At 37.2% G+C, this 16,897-nt stretch overlaps 1 protein-coding gene across 1 annotated transcript; it reads left to right on the forward strand.

Annotated features, from left to right (window-relative positions):
* Nucleotides 1-6,362: 6,362 nt before the first annotated feature.
* Nucleotides 6,363-16,253, forward strand: Smp_050830 (putative synaptojanin; the record flags this gene model as incomplete). The annotated part of the gene is made up of 11 exons (XM_018796649.1): nt 6,363-6,376; nt 6,416-6,523; nt 6,559-6,634; nt 6,682-6,798; nt 6,835-6,942; nt 6,975-7,042; nt 7,078-7,189; nt 7,222-7,331; nt 8,319-8,662; nt 10,271-10,782; nt 16,172-16,253. 11 exons carry the CDS (start codon nt 6,363-6,365, stop codon nt 16,181-16,183), a joined length of 1,581 nt encoding a protein of 526 aa, XP_018651770.1. The 3' UTR covers nt 16,184-16,253.
* Nucleotides 16,254-16,897: the final 644 nt, after the last annotated feature.

The raw sequence follows: 16,897 nt of genomic DNA on the forward strand, positions 1-16,897 counted from the left end.
GTTACGAACACCGTTGTCATATTGGCCCTGTCCTTCTCCCACTTAGAGGTTTCAATTTATGTGCCTCTCAGCGAAGTGAACAGACTTTCCGTGCCCTCCAAACGGTGGCCAGCAGAAAACGCCTAGAAAAGCTGATCGTAAGACTAGGTCTGTTCCTTACAGGAGAAAGAAAAACCCGATCACCCAATTCATCGACAGTCATCCAGAATTTCGAAGCATGTGTGACGCGGCTGTGATTGCTACTTTAATGAACTTTGATGAATGGGTACAGATCTAGAATAAGAAACTACATTATGTTACTATGAAAAAGCCAGTCCTCCAAAAAGTAGTTTAGCTGATCATAACGACAGGTCAGTTACCTTCTGTAGGGTCAAGGAGAGTGAAAGCTCGGGATGTAAAGCTCGTTGAGAGTAGGACATTGATTTGACAAAACAACTACTTAAGTAGCTACTGCCTCGGTATATCTCCGGAGTCATCTTCCTAAAGGTTTATAGACAAGGTAGCCAAATGAAATTGAAACAGAACCAAACCAGGCTACTAAAAGTAACATTTAGATCTTCCAATGAAATAGACTTAATAATAAAAAATAGACGTAAACTAAAAAGGTCAGGAGTTTGTCCGTAAAGTCTTGCTGCCCGCGAACACTATGAACAGACGAGAAGCTGAAAAAGAACTAAAACTAAGGTTAGGCGCTAGGGAAAAGGACCTAAAAATTGTAATTTTCGGGTGCTGAGGCTTCGATAGAGGTTGATTTTGAAGCCACTCCGGGTTCAGTATGAAGTAATCTAAATGAGCTCCGGATCTGTTGCACAAATCCCAGTAGCTTGCTCAACAAGTGATCGAAGCTAGGCATTCAGATTGACTCCACCAGGCCAGATTTCGTCACAGTCATAAAACTTGGCTGAAGCTGTCTGTAGACAGTAGAGAACTTGATTTTCTATGTTTTACATTATTAAGGGACGACAGGGACTAGAAGCGTAAAGGTTGAAGAGTAGCTGTATTCATTCGAAGTACTATCCCATTTACCGTTGTTAATAACACATCTCATAAATGTGGGATGTGTGAAGTAGTTAGTTGCCGCTTGAAATACAAAATATAAGGGTTGATGATTTGTTTGGTCTTCCGCAGTCCAAGCTGTGGAGTGAATGAAGTCTTTCTAGGCGGTCCCACTACCTGGTCACAAAGTGGTTGATGTTTAATTTCAGGAGACTTTAATGCACCCACGGTGGAATGGAAAAATCAGAGCACTGAAATGTCAGAAAATCCATTCGAACAGGAACCAGTTGATGCGACTATCATATGGGCCCTAGTGAGAAATGTGAAGCAAACAACTAGGCACGACTCGGACCCAGAGTCATCCTTACTAGATCTTATGTTAACTTATTATGAGGATGACATTACGAACCTCAATTATATGCCACTGTGGTGTTTATATGAACCAATAATTCCTTTGTACTTGATGACTGCCCGATTTTTAATTTCAAATACAACACATTCGTCCGTGTTCATCTAGTACTTTTTGGTTAAATTGCGTTATTTCTGGGATTCCTGGTTCATACTATAATTCAAATACTCCTAATTACCACAGCCATCCCTAGGTAAGAGTGATCATGCAGTTGTCATAAACAAGCATGTGTCAGCCCAACGTACCGATCCTACTACTTTGCTACCATAGTCATTAGACAATTTTCGAGCCGTACCTGCCAATGAGACATTTACACAGAAGGGTGAAATTGAAATGCTGCAGTCCGATAATAAACTTTATACCTAATGATCTAATATTTTCGTCCCACAGATAAACTCAGATTCATTAACCTTTTACTACCATGTGGTATTCCTGACATTTCTGAATCGTTAAACATAGATTCGGGGCTGCAGTACTAAGAACAGGGCCGATAGACATTCAATGCAAATAACGGGTACTGACAACCTAATATAACAAGGTGTCTATACTGGAGGCCGGGAATATTTGTGCCTTGTCTTTATCAAAGTATAGAATGTTGTGTGAGTAATAGGTCGTTTAGGGGTCTGTAGAATACCAGACACCGAAGGAGAAAAGGGGGTGGGAGACCTCATCATTACTTTGAGATGGTGGCACTCCATTGCCATTAGAGGGTGACCGCGATAAAGTCCAAATATTCCCACGCCGCCCCAGCAATGTGTATACCTCACCAGTTGTTATTTAAGTGATAGAGGTTTTCAGGTAAGTTATTTATTTATGTAAATGACCTCGGAATTGAGCATAAGTTGACCAAAAGCTGTTTTAGGGATAAAAGTGCATGGTAGGGAGCCTCAGTGAACTTATGACAAAAGTAAAATTTGGCTTACATTTAAATATTCTTTATTGCATCCTATGATAATCGGATTTGCTATGTGCTGGAGGCATCAAGAGAGAGAGTGACGAAAAATGAGGGAAATAGTTAAGAGTTTCAGGATGATATTCAGAAATAATCTATATTGCCCAGAATTTAATAGTTTCCGATAGATATTTCCAGGTGCATAATGATTAATATTGGTTACCAAGATATAGACATATATACGATGAATATTATTAGGTTACCTACTGATTAGGCACAATGATATGGAGTTCATTGTCGGTCAAGATTTGGAGTCACTACACACAGTCGTACATTTCTTCATAAACGTCTTAGAAATCCCTGAACAATACGTAGAGCTTTTAGCCACGTAAATGTCAAGATAGCTTTTACTCTGTACACACAGGTGTTGCATAGAAGAATTGGGATTCCGCTCTAAATAGACAGTGAACGTTTTGAGAAAGTTCAAATAACAAAAACTTAGTTGACTCCTAGGATCGCGAAGCTGCTGTACGACAAGAAACTGGCTAAACTAAGCTTTGTCAAATAAAATATAACTTAATTACAATTCCAAGCTACATAGTAATAGCTAAGCATCTGATGTGGCCCAAACGTCCTTATCCCCCAAAGCGAATAATACATGGTGGCATTTAAAAGGGGTTTACTAATCAAGAACAAACTGCGTGACGATACGATTGGTATTCTAGTTTTACAACTAGCGGCCAGTAGCACCTTCGACGTGAGTCTCGACGAACGAAGACGTGCGTACTATGTCGTAAGTCAAGTTGAATGAAAACATCAGTTGGTTGAGGTCGAGTGTGAGCAGGTTTAACTGAACGCATAGCGTTTGTAAGCCTACTCGTGTAAGAGTTTAGATCCATGTTCAATGAAGAGGCTGAAGGATCCACGAATTCTCCTGGGAGTCGGAGTGTCGTTCCATAAACGAGTTGAGATGCAGTGTATCCAATGTCAGCCTTGACTGCATTGCGGATACCTAGAGAGACGAGTGGAAGAGCGTCTGTCCACTGTGAAACGTTTGTAGCTGATAATGAAGCCTTAAGTTGGCGATGAAAACGTTCTACCAACCCGTTTGCTTGTGGGTAGTAGGCGGTCGTTCGGAAGCGAGTGATTCCTAATAGTGAGGTCAGACAACGGAAAAGTCCAGATTCGAACTGGCGTCCGCGGTCTGTAGTGATGGTTGAAGGGCAACCGAAATTCGCTACCCATCGTTCGACGAAGGCGCGAGCCACTGTTTCATCAGTAATGTCCTTAATCGGTACTGCTTCTGGCTATCGAGTAAAACGGTCTACGCATGTTAAGAGATATGAGTATCCGTTTGAATCGGGTAAGGGTCCTACCAAATCTATATGGACGTGGTCGAAACGAGCGTCAGGGGTTTTGAAAGAGCCTAAGGGACATTTGTTGTGTCTTATGACCTTAGCTTTCTGACAGCATACACAGGAGCGTGCCCACTCCCTCACGTCTTTATTCATGCCAGGCCAGCAAAACCGTTCGGCTATAAGTTTGACTGTTGCACGAACACCTGGATGAGAAAGATTGTGCAACGTGTTGAAGACGTTGCGTCGATAATGTTTTGGTACTATTGGACGATCCCTACCCGTAGATGTGTCGCAAAGTAAGGCTTCCTTACCTGTTCCCATCTGCTTAATACATAGTTTAAGAGTTGTCGAGGATAGCTCATGCTGAAGATCAATGTCTTCTTTTTGAAGCTGAGCGAGTTTAAGAAGGTCTACTTCTTGGAAACTGTTCAAGGAACTTATTCGAGACAAGGCGTTTGCGACTACATTGTTTGCTCCAGAAATGTGTTGTATATCTGAAGTAAACTGCGAAATGTAGTCGAGTTGTCGAAACTCTCGCGGTGAGTACTTGTCTGAAGATGAACTTAAAGAGAAGGTAAGAGGTTTGTGATCGGTAAAAAGCGTGAATTCTCTTCCTTCGATAGAGTGTTGGAAATGCCGTACAGCACAATACATAGCTAGGAGTTCCCTACCGAACGTGCTGTACCTAGACTCAGCGTCTAGCAACCGTCTCGAGAAAAATCCTGAAGGTTGCCAAGAGTTGTTAATCCATTGTTGTAAGACACCTCCGATTGCTGAGTCGGATGCGTCTACGGCGATTCTAATGGGTGCTTGAGTGTCTTGATGCGCAAGCAGGGTTGTCTTAGCGATATGTTCCTTAACTGTGGAGAATGCTTTTCGAGCGGTGTCGTCTAAACTAATTGATTTCGCATTTCCACGAAGTTGGTCGGTTAACGGTTTCATTAGAGATGCGCATTTAGGTATGAACCGTCTGTAGAAACTTACAAGGCCGTTGAAAGTTCGCAACTGCTTGGTTGTGGTCGGTTCTGGGTAATCCAGAATGGCCGCCACTTTGCTTCTAAGGGGTCGGATACCTTTAGCATTAATGGTGTGTCCTAAGAAGTCTAAAGAGGTTGATCCGATTTGGCATTTCTGAATGTTGACAGTAATGCCATGCCTTTGGAGTCGATCGAAAACAATGTCCAGATGCTTGAGATGTGATTCTCTGTCCGGACTTGCTATAAGGCAGTCATCAACATACGCATGTACGAAGTTGAGACCTCGGAAGACGTCGTCTAAGAACCTTTGGAAGGTTTGAGCTGCATTTCTTAAACCAAAAGGCATTCGCAAGAATTCGTAAAGGCCGTAAGGAGTGATGACGGCGGTTGCCATGGGTATTTGGTTGTAAGCTTTAACCAAGTCGATTTTCGAAAAGATAGTTGTACCTTTCAAGGTAGCTGTCAAATCGTGAATGTGAGGCAACGGGTAACGATCGGGAATGGTATTAGCATTCAGACGCCGATAATCACCAGTTGGACGCCAATCATTGCTGTCCTTTTTAGGGACCATGTGCAATGGAGATGACCATGGACTATTTGATGGTCGAATTATCCCTAAGTCTATCATATGGTCGAATTCATTTTTAGCCAACCTAAGCTTTTCGGGAGCGAGTCGGCGAGCTTTCGAGAATACAGGTGGTCCTGTAGTCGAGATGTGATGTGTGACATTGCTGGTTACACAAGGCAATTTCGGTTGTGGTTGATAAATCCCGGAGTAATTTTCGAGTAATGATTGATATAGGGGGTCTATGGTGTGCCTAATTGTGACTGGGGATAAACTACAACCAGAAAAGGGAGTTACGCAAACAGATAACTTAGTGTTTCCGTCTATTAACTTTTTTGAGCGAGTGTCGATTAGTGGATTGTGGTATTGTAACAGGTCTATACCAATGATTGGCATAGAGACATCTGCAACCACGAAAATCCAGTGTATGGGTTTGCGTAAACCCACGTTAAGGTAGACATACCTTTTACCGTAAGAAGAACGCTAACTTCTGCGCCGGCGTCGATGAGGTAGCGAACTCTCGTGGTCACATCGGTGACATATAGCAGACGGCTGTGTTCGCCGGCTACGGTTGCCGTTAACGCGTGCCGGCTTCGAAGTTATTGGCTATTGAGACGTAGGAGCTGTGTCCCATGCCGAGTCGAAATGTGATCTGGTACGGATGCATGACCGAAAGCCTTCAGTTAAACAAGTCCACTTAAACAACGTGGTCAGCATCCAATGTCGACCACTTAATGAGCTACTGATTTTGGGGAATTATTTACAGCTACATGCGTATCACCTGACAAACTACTTTTTCATCGAATATTTGTTAGGTGGAACTCTTTACTTCACTGTGCGATTGAAATTTGCTTTGTATATACATTCAAAGCAAAGCCGGATCGACCAGTAAGCCTTCGCTGTTAGGATCAACATAGACCACTCAGCCTCCTGTCCGTCTCAAACTGAAGATGAAACACCAAATACCTCAAAAGTTTCTGAAACACCTAAACTAGTTAGCATCAGTCCACATGGAAGAAATACCCACAACATTTCGCCACACCTGAATGGCTTGGCCTTTGGAGTTCTAACCTTAAACTCTGCTTCTGATGATTGCTTTGTTTGTTCGGTTTGTACTATAGGCCGTGTAAATGACCTTTACCAGCGCTTAATATGGCTTCGTGAAATGCCGTCACTAATGTTTGTTGTTAATCGTTAACTATTTTTGTACTTACATAGTGTCCATTGTTGCACGTGGAATGTCGGTGACGAAAAACCAGGAAGCGAAGACCTCTCTTCCCTTCTTGGTGTTAACTCAAAACCATCACCCGATGTAATAAGCGTTGCGTAAGTTCGCTATCAAGTTATAATTTCCTTCATAGACTTCAAGAAGTCTGTGGAGATGACGCATGGAGACAAAAGCTCCTGGAGCACTTGTATCCCCACGGTTATGTTCTGGTAATCATTGTGTTAATGGCCGTCAACCTGTAAATTCATTTAAATAGATCAAGTCACGTAATTGTTGGGCCATTTGGATTTTCTCATTTCTAAAGCGAAACCTTTTGCCTGCAGTCACAAATATAGAGTCCGAAGTAACGGCCTCAGGATATGCGGGTGTCATGGTTTGTTAGATGCCTACTCATATTTAAAATATTTAGGGAAATAAGGGCGGGGTTAGTGCGAGGTTTGAACTTTGCGGGATTAACATGATATTTCTTTCGTGTCATTTTACTGCACATAGGGAAAACAAGCAAGATCGTTTAAATGTGAGTAGTTTCCTTTTTTGTTTATATCACAGGATTATATCGATATTATAGATCATCAGAGTTTTAGGGATGAAGATGTCAATGTCATTATTGATCATGAGTGAGTTATGTCTCGTTTTTGATAAAGTCTTGTAGTTATGTATTCTGGATGGGTGATTTAAATTTTCGTATTGATCACCTCCAAAAGTCTGAAGTGGAGTTAATGGTCAGAGAAAAGCGTTTTAGCGAGCTTCTACAACATGATCAAGTAAACTAATATACTATATATCTGTATTTTAGCTTCTTAATATGAAAAACGATAAATTGTTATTTCATGATTTTAATGAAGGCACTATATCCTTCCCCCCAACCTTCAAATTTGACAAAGGAACGGATACATACGACAGTAGGTAATCACACATTTATTCATTGTTTTAACACAGCTTGCTTCGTAGTTACTTTAAGTAGTCATAACTACTCCGACCCATACAATTAATTTATTATTCTTATGTAATCTGTATAACTTGTTCTGTACATAAGTGTGTCTTGATTTAGTGCAAATTCTTCCCGGACAGTTTGATGTGTTTTCCTCATAAGTTTACAAAGAGTTTAATGATACCACCAGAAAGAGTAAATCAATCTACGAAATTACATTAGTAGCATTCTCCGTTTCTTATAACCGTTGGCCAAGTGGAAAAGAATTTTAAGAAATTCCTTTAGTGTTGGTGTGCTATATTTAAGTCGTTCTTGCCATATTGATGTATTTTCGTAGTTGTGGTACGCTGATGTATAATTACTAATCATGAACAAGTAACTAGTTTGGTATGAATTTCATTCCTTTACATATTAATTGTACTGCAGGAGTAAATTGAAGCGAAGTCAGCCTTATCCTTCTGTAATGATTAGGTGTGAAGTTTTAGTATAGTGACTAGTTTGCATCATCACTACAAACGAAAGTAGCTAAGTTTCTTGCTTGTCATATTTACGAGGATTACTTTGTTTTATATGATTAAGTCCCGTAAAAATCAAAACTGATAACCCGCTACTCTGAGGTGGTCATCTACTGTTTCCAAGTGTGAAGTAGAAATTCTGGAAGGGGACTGATTCAGATGTTTAGAAAGTTTTGACAAGTTTAGTGTTCCGGCCCTAAGACGAAATCATTTAATAAGTAAAGGTTTATACTCATGGCTTTGAGCTAGACATTTTGTACGAGGGCTGTTGACAGATATTATGCAGTTATCTAAAAATAAGTAGTTGGGGCGAGACTCGAACTTTTTGCGCTTTATTCAAAAGTCAAGTGCTCTAATTTCTACCAATGCTATCTCCATTTCGTCAAATAAAACTATTATCTATAACTTCGAGAACGTATTTAAATCTATACTGTTACCTTATTGTAGTAAAAAGCAGCGTGTTCCCGCATGGACAGACCGGATATTGTATATGGTTCACCGAGATTTCGCTCTTGATCACCACCTTAACCTCCCTGAAACTAACCGACAGAGACAAGCTAGCCCATCTCGTCGATTACCTGTACGTGGGTCACCATCCGAAGTGGAAGAAAAGTTCCCAGCAAACAAATCTATCAAAGGGAGACAGCACCCTGAGGCCGTTTTACTCAAGTATACTAGTTTGAATGAATACAAAACTTCGGATCATCGGCCAGTTATTGCAGTATTCAAATTATCTGTGCCTCCAAGATGGTTTAGCTTACCTGTCAAATTTATTGAGCCTGATGGCAAAGGTAGGAATCTTTACTGTATTTCAATGATTTCACTCATATCATATGTCCCATATTCGAGTCTTGACTGATGATAGTAAATGTTACTCTAATAATTCAGTATTTCCCACCTTTCATAAACCCCTCAATAATTTTACTTAACTAGCTAAGGTAAGTGGTCAGTCTTCTGATCATTACACATCACATTATTATTCTAACAAAAAAACTATTTGTAGATTTATGATTTAATACTGATAAATATCTGTATGGATTTGTGGTTGTGCTTGTTGAAAATGATTTCGTTAACACAATATCGTCTTGTGGTATATAATAAGCCGTTCTATTCAGTACCATATGATTCGTACAAGATGGATATATATATATATATATATACCGTGTGCAACATAAAATGAAACACTGTGATATTCTTGTTTATTAACATGTGAAGTTTTCAGACACTAGTCAATGCTATCCTCGTGTGATACATACACATACTTTTTTTTGTTTTCCTGGGTTTCCAGCTGTTAAATATTGCATTGTTAGCTAAAAGCGACAGGGCTCATAATCTCGTACAGTGGTTCAAATACATCCACCCTTCTGTCTTTCCTTAGATCCTAAATTTATTATATCTTTTTATTCTAAAATCCACATTTTCTCGAAATATATTGTTTGCTGACAACTGCATCACAAGAAGTAGTTAACATAGCGTGTGAACTCAAGTAGTGGATGTTAAGCTGTTGAGTCAGAGTTTCTGACAACCGCATTTGTGCATCAAGTTCTTGCTGTTCCTGCGAAATTCGGTTGAGCTGGTCATCTGATCGACATCTTGAATGCCTACCTTTTCCGTCGCCACTGTTATAATCTGTCTTATTATGACCCAACTACTCACTGCTTAATATTCCCCTGACACTACTTCACTTGATAAGTCCCCAAACCAGAACACGGTAGGACAAAAATGCAGTTACATTCTAAATAAACAGGTTGAATGGAAGTAGGGATCACCATAGAAAAGACTAATATATTTATAGTTTTACACAGGAAGATTCTAGAGTCTTCCGCAAGTGTTCACTAGCGCTGATTGAGTGAGAAATGACTAATCAGCGTGCGACAATACAATCCTAGACGGAACAAGTTTCAATCCAATCTATGTCCGGCGCATATGTATCCGGTGCCCTTTGTACCAATATATATGTAATAAAATAAAATAAATAAATAAATGTCCGGCTAACAAGAACATACGTACTTGTTAGTATTTTTCGGGAATGGAAAATAGTTATGAAAGCAAGCTCGTGTAAGATATATCGAAGTACTCGTATATGTCACTTGCATCAAAAATCTATCAGTGTGTCGATACAGGTTTAAACCGAAGATGTGCTATACGATCACCAAATATTCTTTGGAACTCAAATGGTTCATATTTCCCTACTTATCCACCTGGTTACATTGGTTCTCATCCATGTCATTCGTCTACATATTTGATAGGGTTAATGAGGTAGGAAAAATGGTAGCGTTTCCTGGTATATAAAACTTTCTAGCAATGTATTTATGACTTCAATTTTCATTGATTATGTCATGTTTTTACTGTTGTGTTTGAAAGAACTTCACTTTATTCATCTCTTCTAAATATTCTAGCATATTCATTCAATACCAATTTGGAAATATCGTACCAAGTTCTTGATCCACCTGGCCTATTAAGGCTTTCAGAAACAAATTCATTACTTTCATCCAAACAATATGTCCCAGTATCTGATTTCGCCAAACTACTATTATTGAACACACCAGGACACTCTTCAAAGTCGGGAAAATCAGGAAGCACAAATGATGATGATTTAGGCCCACTGGCTCCGCCAACTTTACAAACTACATCATTTGACTGGATAGCCCTTTATCCAGCAGAATTCGCAGATCTGGAAAAAGATTACATAACCTATGTTTATGCATCCAGTAATGTATCTCAAACGAAACACCGAAAAAATTCTGTTTCTTCCGCTCTATTGCAGCCTCCAAATAAAGCGAAATTTCAAGAGTTCTATAAGGCTAGAATTGAATCAAGTCGATTAAAGGATTTACCTGGTCAATCATTTTGTCTTGTCTATATGAGTCGTAATAAGCATTGTCCTCAGGGTTATAGTCTACCTTTCAAAGTGAGTTTCTGGTAGATAAGTCGGTGACTATATACTACTTTTTATGTATATTTAAAAAATGGTCATATTCCCTTTGACCAATATAACTCGTATGTAGTAAATCCATAAAGTAAATTACATTTGGCTTTATAATCATGGAGAAAGGCTAGTTTACGTCTATTTTATAAGTATTTGACAAATTAGAATACTCGATGTCGAAGTATAATTTTTTCACATCTTCGGGATTATGTCCGTACCTTGTGGATTCAGAATTTTCGGCCTGAATGTGTGGAAGTATTTTGTTCAGTACTTTTTCATTAAAGCAATTAGAAGCTCTAATTGTCCAAACTAGAAGGATCAATAAATTGACGAAAATTCTGTAGGACCTTGAGTACTTGTAATCTCGACCAGTGAAACAATAATATTGTGTGTGCTTGATAAACTTTTACAGGTGAGATTTCATTTTTCAGTACAATCATTCCTTCTTGAATATAACAGCTGATTTACGGTTCTTGTTGTGGATGTTTGACTTTGTCGTTAGAGTCCTTGCGATAATTTTAATGCACAGCTAAAGGCTGTTGCGTTGCTCAAAATCGGTTGCATTAGGAAAGATGCATTCATTCTTTATCTACTCCTAAGTCTTGACTTTAACACTTTTTCGTAATGTTTATTACCCATTGTCATTTATTTGATTTAAATTGTACTCGTTAAATTTAGTTTCTAAGCCATTGCCACCATATTTCTAGTCTCATTTTCAGTCTTGCCAGTTAATTTCTTTTGTATGCTGATATAAAATGCGGTAACGCATACCGGTGTATATTTATGGAGAACCCTAAGTTCTTTGTGTCGGTTTCTGTAATTGTAATTATATTCAGTCTCACAACTTTTAAAGCCTTCAAAGAATCAAACCATACCCCCAAAAATTCTAGTCCCACTTTATCATCCTATCCATTTTTCTACCACTAAGTAATTGTTTTATTAGTTATATTGTGGCTCCAACTTTCAGTGAATTCAGTCGATTACGATACGTAAGCAGTTTACGTATGTATGTGAGTGTACACACTACGTACTAATATAGTTATTGTCAGATCAGCGGCAATTTTATGCGTATAAACATTATCCTGTATTTATGAAAGAACTATTTGCATGCAATCCAAAGGCAATTAAAATATAGTCTAATAATCTTTTAAATGGTTATTAGGTTGTCTTTCGTGTATTTCCTTTTTAATTTTATATCTATCCTATTCAACCTACAAGATAATTCTGCTTAGTTTTTTTTATTTCTTTAACACACATCATATCAGATTCGTACTGTAAGTTTGAAAACTTAGGATTCATTATATATACATTCCAGCCTGATGAATCGGCTAACATGCTAATGATTATATATATGCTCACCGTAGATACTTATTACACATCTAAAATAACCGATTTGTTACATTTTCTGGCTTTTTACAACATACTATTGAAAACACTATATATTCATTGTTTACTCTTATTTAGCTTCTGTCTTTTCTTTATACCCCTTCTTTGCTACTGTAAGATGCCGTAGCTTTGGTAGTTACACACCTTTACCAAATCATATACTATTTTGTATGTATTAGTGTTCTCTTCTTTACCTAATGATATACCACTTTAGTTAGCAAATGTACGATACTTTATACAATTATTTTTTTCTGTACATATTGTTTAACAATTAACACGTAATTATTGGCAGGTAAATAATGACCATTCTTTTGTATGTGAAAACTGTTTGACACCAGTCATGCTTAAATTATATCACTGGCTCCATTAATCCTTAACCATTTAGCTTAACTGCATAATTTGCTGTATATTGTGAATTTCCGCTTCTGCTTCCTCCTCTTCTTCAAAACCCTTTGAGTACTAAAAAAACACCACATCTATTATGTGATTCTCAAAACTAATATATTAAATAATTTTTTAAAAATTATATTTACTTCTTTATAGGTTAAAAAGTTAACGAAATTAAAGAAATTCTTACCGAAATTTCTTTTGTCTAAAAGGAAACCATCCTAATAAGTAATTATAGTTGGTAATATAAACTTGTTTATTGTGTAGAATTTGTGTTATAAGAACTATATAAAAAATACCACTGACGTTTTAGTTGTGCTTTTTTTTGTTTAAAAGTGATTTTGTGTTGGTGATGGGGTTTCAGGGTTGATGATTAAGGGATTTCATTTTAATCTTATATAATATAATGATGATAATATGTCGAATTTTTCAGCTATAAAGTTAATTCTTTTGAGGCAACTTCAATTTTCTGTTATGGGTGATTGATGCACTTAAAATAATTGTGATAAAGCATTTCTAAGTGTGCTACCTAGTTTTATGTACACATTTATTTCAAATTATATTAGACGTCATTCATTCATGTTAACACATACTGAAAGTAACCACTTTAATAAGACTGTATCTGATGAATAAAAGTAAAGAGATCTTTAAAATCGAAGCTCAACCATCATAGATTTCACTGATGGATTGCAATGTTTAAAGATAAATGTGAGTTTCATTGCCATTCTTTAGGTAACTGAAAGTAATTTTTAATTTTTGGCTTTTGTTTTAGAATGATGTATCTTTTTTAAACTTATGTACACTCGAATTAAAACTTGATTGGGATTTAAATGCATGATGTAAACCATATAACAGCATTCATTTACCATCGTCGAATGGCCAATAGTAACAATATGCCCAGTATAAATTACATTTGAAGATAATGTTCTTCGTGGGACAACATAAACTAGCGAATCATTGAAAACAAGATAGCACTGTTTTGTTACAGCTAAGGATCTCAAAATAGTACGCACCTATCACACCATACATGGAACTAAACCTATGACATTCAAGTTTCGTGGAAAATGTGATATTATTCAGCTGTCCAGTATGCGCTTAATAATATTACTAATCCTTTAACTCGGCCCTAAATCATACTTTTTATATAACGGCTGATAATACCAATACTGTGTTAGAGCTATGACATCTATTCACCTAAACCATAGATTATCATTAAATGTATCTTCTTATTATTGACAAACATTTTCCTAGAACAATGTACAAATCACTTCAATATTCAAAATAGAAACTATTAACTGATAATTATATTAGCTAGGATCTTGTATATTTTAAATAGTTTCAAGTCATCACATTTTATAGCAGTACATAAAAAGAAAGGTAATTAATAACTGTAATACATTAAATTAATCATGAAAAATAATTGAGGATAGAATATAAGTGACAAATAACAGAGTTCTTATTACGTAAAAGTAAGCAGTATATTACAACGTTCTAACCTAATTTAATTTATTTTAAACTATATCATATAGGGTCTCCGATAACATTTTCTATCACACGAAAGAGTGCGACCAGAGGATCTTTGTAATTACTTGATTACGCCTGTTACCCCTCAAAAAGGAGCTTAGGCCGCCCACCAGCATTCTCTATCGAACTCTATCCTGGGCAATCCTTTCTGGTTGTTCCCGACTGCTATCCATTCATTTCGTGTATGTCCCTGATTCCTGAAGCAATGTGTTTCCTGGTCTGCCATTTTTCCTATTCCTTCCAAGATTCCAAGTTAGGGCTTGCCTCGAGATGCAGTATGATGACTTCCATAACGTGTGTCCTGTCCACTTCCATAGCTTTTCCTAGTTTCCTCAGCTGGAAATCGGTTTGTTCTCTCCCACAGTAAGCTGTTGCTAATGATATCTGTCCGACGGACATTCAGTATCTTACGTAGATAAATGATTGTAAATACTTGTGCCTTTTAGATGATGGTTGTAGTATTTCTCCAAGTTTCAGCTACGTACAATAGAATTAACTGTCTTGACGTTCGTACTGACGATTGTGACTTTGATATTAGTTGACAGTTGTTTTGAGTTCCATACGTTCTACAATTACAGGAATACTGTCCTTGCTTTGTCAATCCTCGCATTTACATCTACATCAGATCCCCCTTGTTAATCGATTATGTTGACCAGGTATGTGAAAGTTTCCACCTCTTCCAGAGCTTCTCCATCAATTGTGATTGGGTCGGTGTTCTCTGTGTTGAGTTTGAGGGCCTTTCTTTTTCCATTGTGTATATTGAGACCTGCTGATGCACAGGCTGCTATTAAACTGTTTGTCTCTACACCTGCATTTGTTGATGTTTATGGGATAGAAGAGTTAGGTCATCTGCGAAGTCAAAATCATGTAGCCTCATCAAAACTGTTCAATTTATTCCATGTTTCCCTTGGAATGTTGTAGTCTTCATAATCTAGTCAATCACTCCAATGAAAAGAAAAAATGAGAGTAATCAGACCTATATGACACTTGAAATGCATCTGTATTGCTGCTTTCCATTCACGAATTTGCAGTGTAATCCATCATAAGTATTGCGTATGATGTTGAGAATGTTCTCATGTACAACAGAGTGTGGAGAAGGTTCCTTAGGTTCTTTCATCGACACTGTGAAACGTTTTATCGAAGTCGAGAAAGTTGATATGTAGTGAGGAATTCCATCAAACTGATTGCTCAACAATGGTCCGTAATGTTGAGATTTGTTTTGTGCACGACCGATCCTTACGAAATCTAGCTTGTTGATTTGTAAGTTGGACATCCACTGAATCTTCCATCTGGTTCAACAACACTCTGTTGTAAACTTTCCCAGTACCGATAGTGCTGTGATGCCTCTGTGGTCCTCACACATATCAAGATCTCCTTTGTTTGATATATTGATAAGGTATCGTTCTTTCCAGTTATTCAACACTCGTTCATCCTCTCAAATCTAACTGAATAGACTGTGGAGTATGGTTTGCAGTTGCTTCTATGTTTGGCTTCAGTGTTTCGTCTGGTATGTTGTCTGATCCAGCCTATTTCCCACTCTTGATTTGTCTGATGGCTGGCCATTCTGATTTCTATCGTTGATGGAATGACATCTATAGGAATGTGTGTGTGTTCTGCATCGATGTCGTGTGGGTTGAGTGGAGCTGATCGATTGAAGAGTTCTTCAGTGTGATTTACCCACCTGTTCCTCTGTTCTTGAATCTCACTGATTGGCTTAAGAAATAATCACCGGAAACTTTGAAGTGGTAAACATTTCTTTCATTCCTACATAGCGTTTTTACTAGGACTAGTGATTTGAATGACTTTTTCTGTCAAAACATTTAAAATTAAAAATTGAAATAAATAACTACAGGTTGCTATTTATATCTTAAAAATGTATGAAACCGTTAGTTTATAGCATTCCTCCGATTTATCTGTCACATAATCATTTCTTCTCTTGAATTTCAAAACAAAACAAGAATAAGAAGATAGGATGCCATTAATAGAAATTTGCTATTTATACTTTTAATGACACCAGTTTGAACATTTTTTGTGTGTTATCAATCGTCAGTAATATACTTTTATTATCTTTCAGTTACAGGATTAATTGTATACTCAACGTATAGAAAAAAATGTTTGATCAACGGACAATAAAACCTTGAAAGATTCATAATGTCTCCTCTTTATTAGTTACCTCAGATATACAATCTCATTTATCTTACTCTATGTTCTATGTTGTACTGTTTCAACTGTGCTTTTTCCTTGTATGTATTGTGTTTATTATGAACATTATTTCTTGTTCAGTATCGTGATTATATTGTTTCCTCCGCTTTATTCATTTTTTTGTGATCGTTTACTTTCATTATTTTTCTCTTGCTTTTTGTCTTTCTACTTCATGCAAAACTCAACTTTAAAGCATTACATAAATGTATTCTTTGTTTTGTGATTCATCGCTTGAGATTTCGTTTTTGACTTTTTGAGTATAGAATATATCTTACAGCCTAAAATGGTGGCTTAGTGTTTAAACTGTTCAATTACCTACCACTAGATTTGAGGTTCAACTGTTGCTTCTAATTCAGTTTGGACGGCTAGTTAATATCATTAGCTCTTACATATAAAATAAGGCTTAAAGTTGATCATTACTCAGTAACTTAGTTAATTCTTCGTATCTAACAGTTATATCTTTAGGAGTTGTTGATAAACATCATATAATTTCTTTTGGACTTGGGGGGAAATAAAAAAGAATGGTCATAAAATTATTGATCAAACCTATGTTTATCATTTTAAATATAGTGATCTTGTTCATAATCAAAATTGATAA

The sequence above is a fragment of the Schistosoma mansoni genome, chromosome 4 (genome assembly GCF_000237925.1).
Source record: "Schistosoma mansoni strain Puerto Rico chromosome 4, complete genome".
Lineage (NCBI taxonomy): Eukaryota > Metazoa > Platyhelminthes > Trematoda > Strigeidida > Schistosomatidae > Schistosoma > Schistosoma mansoni.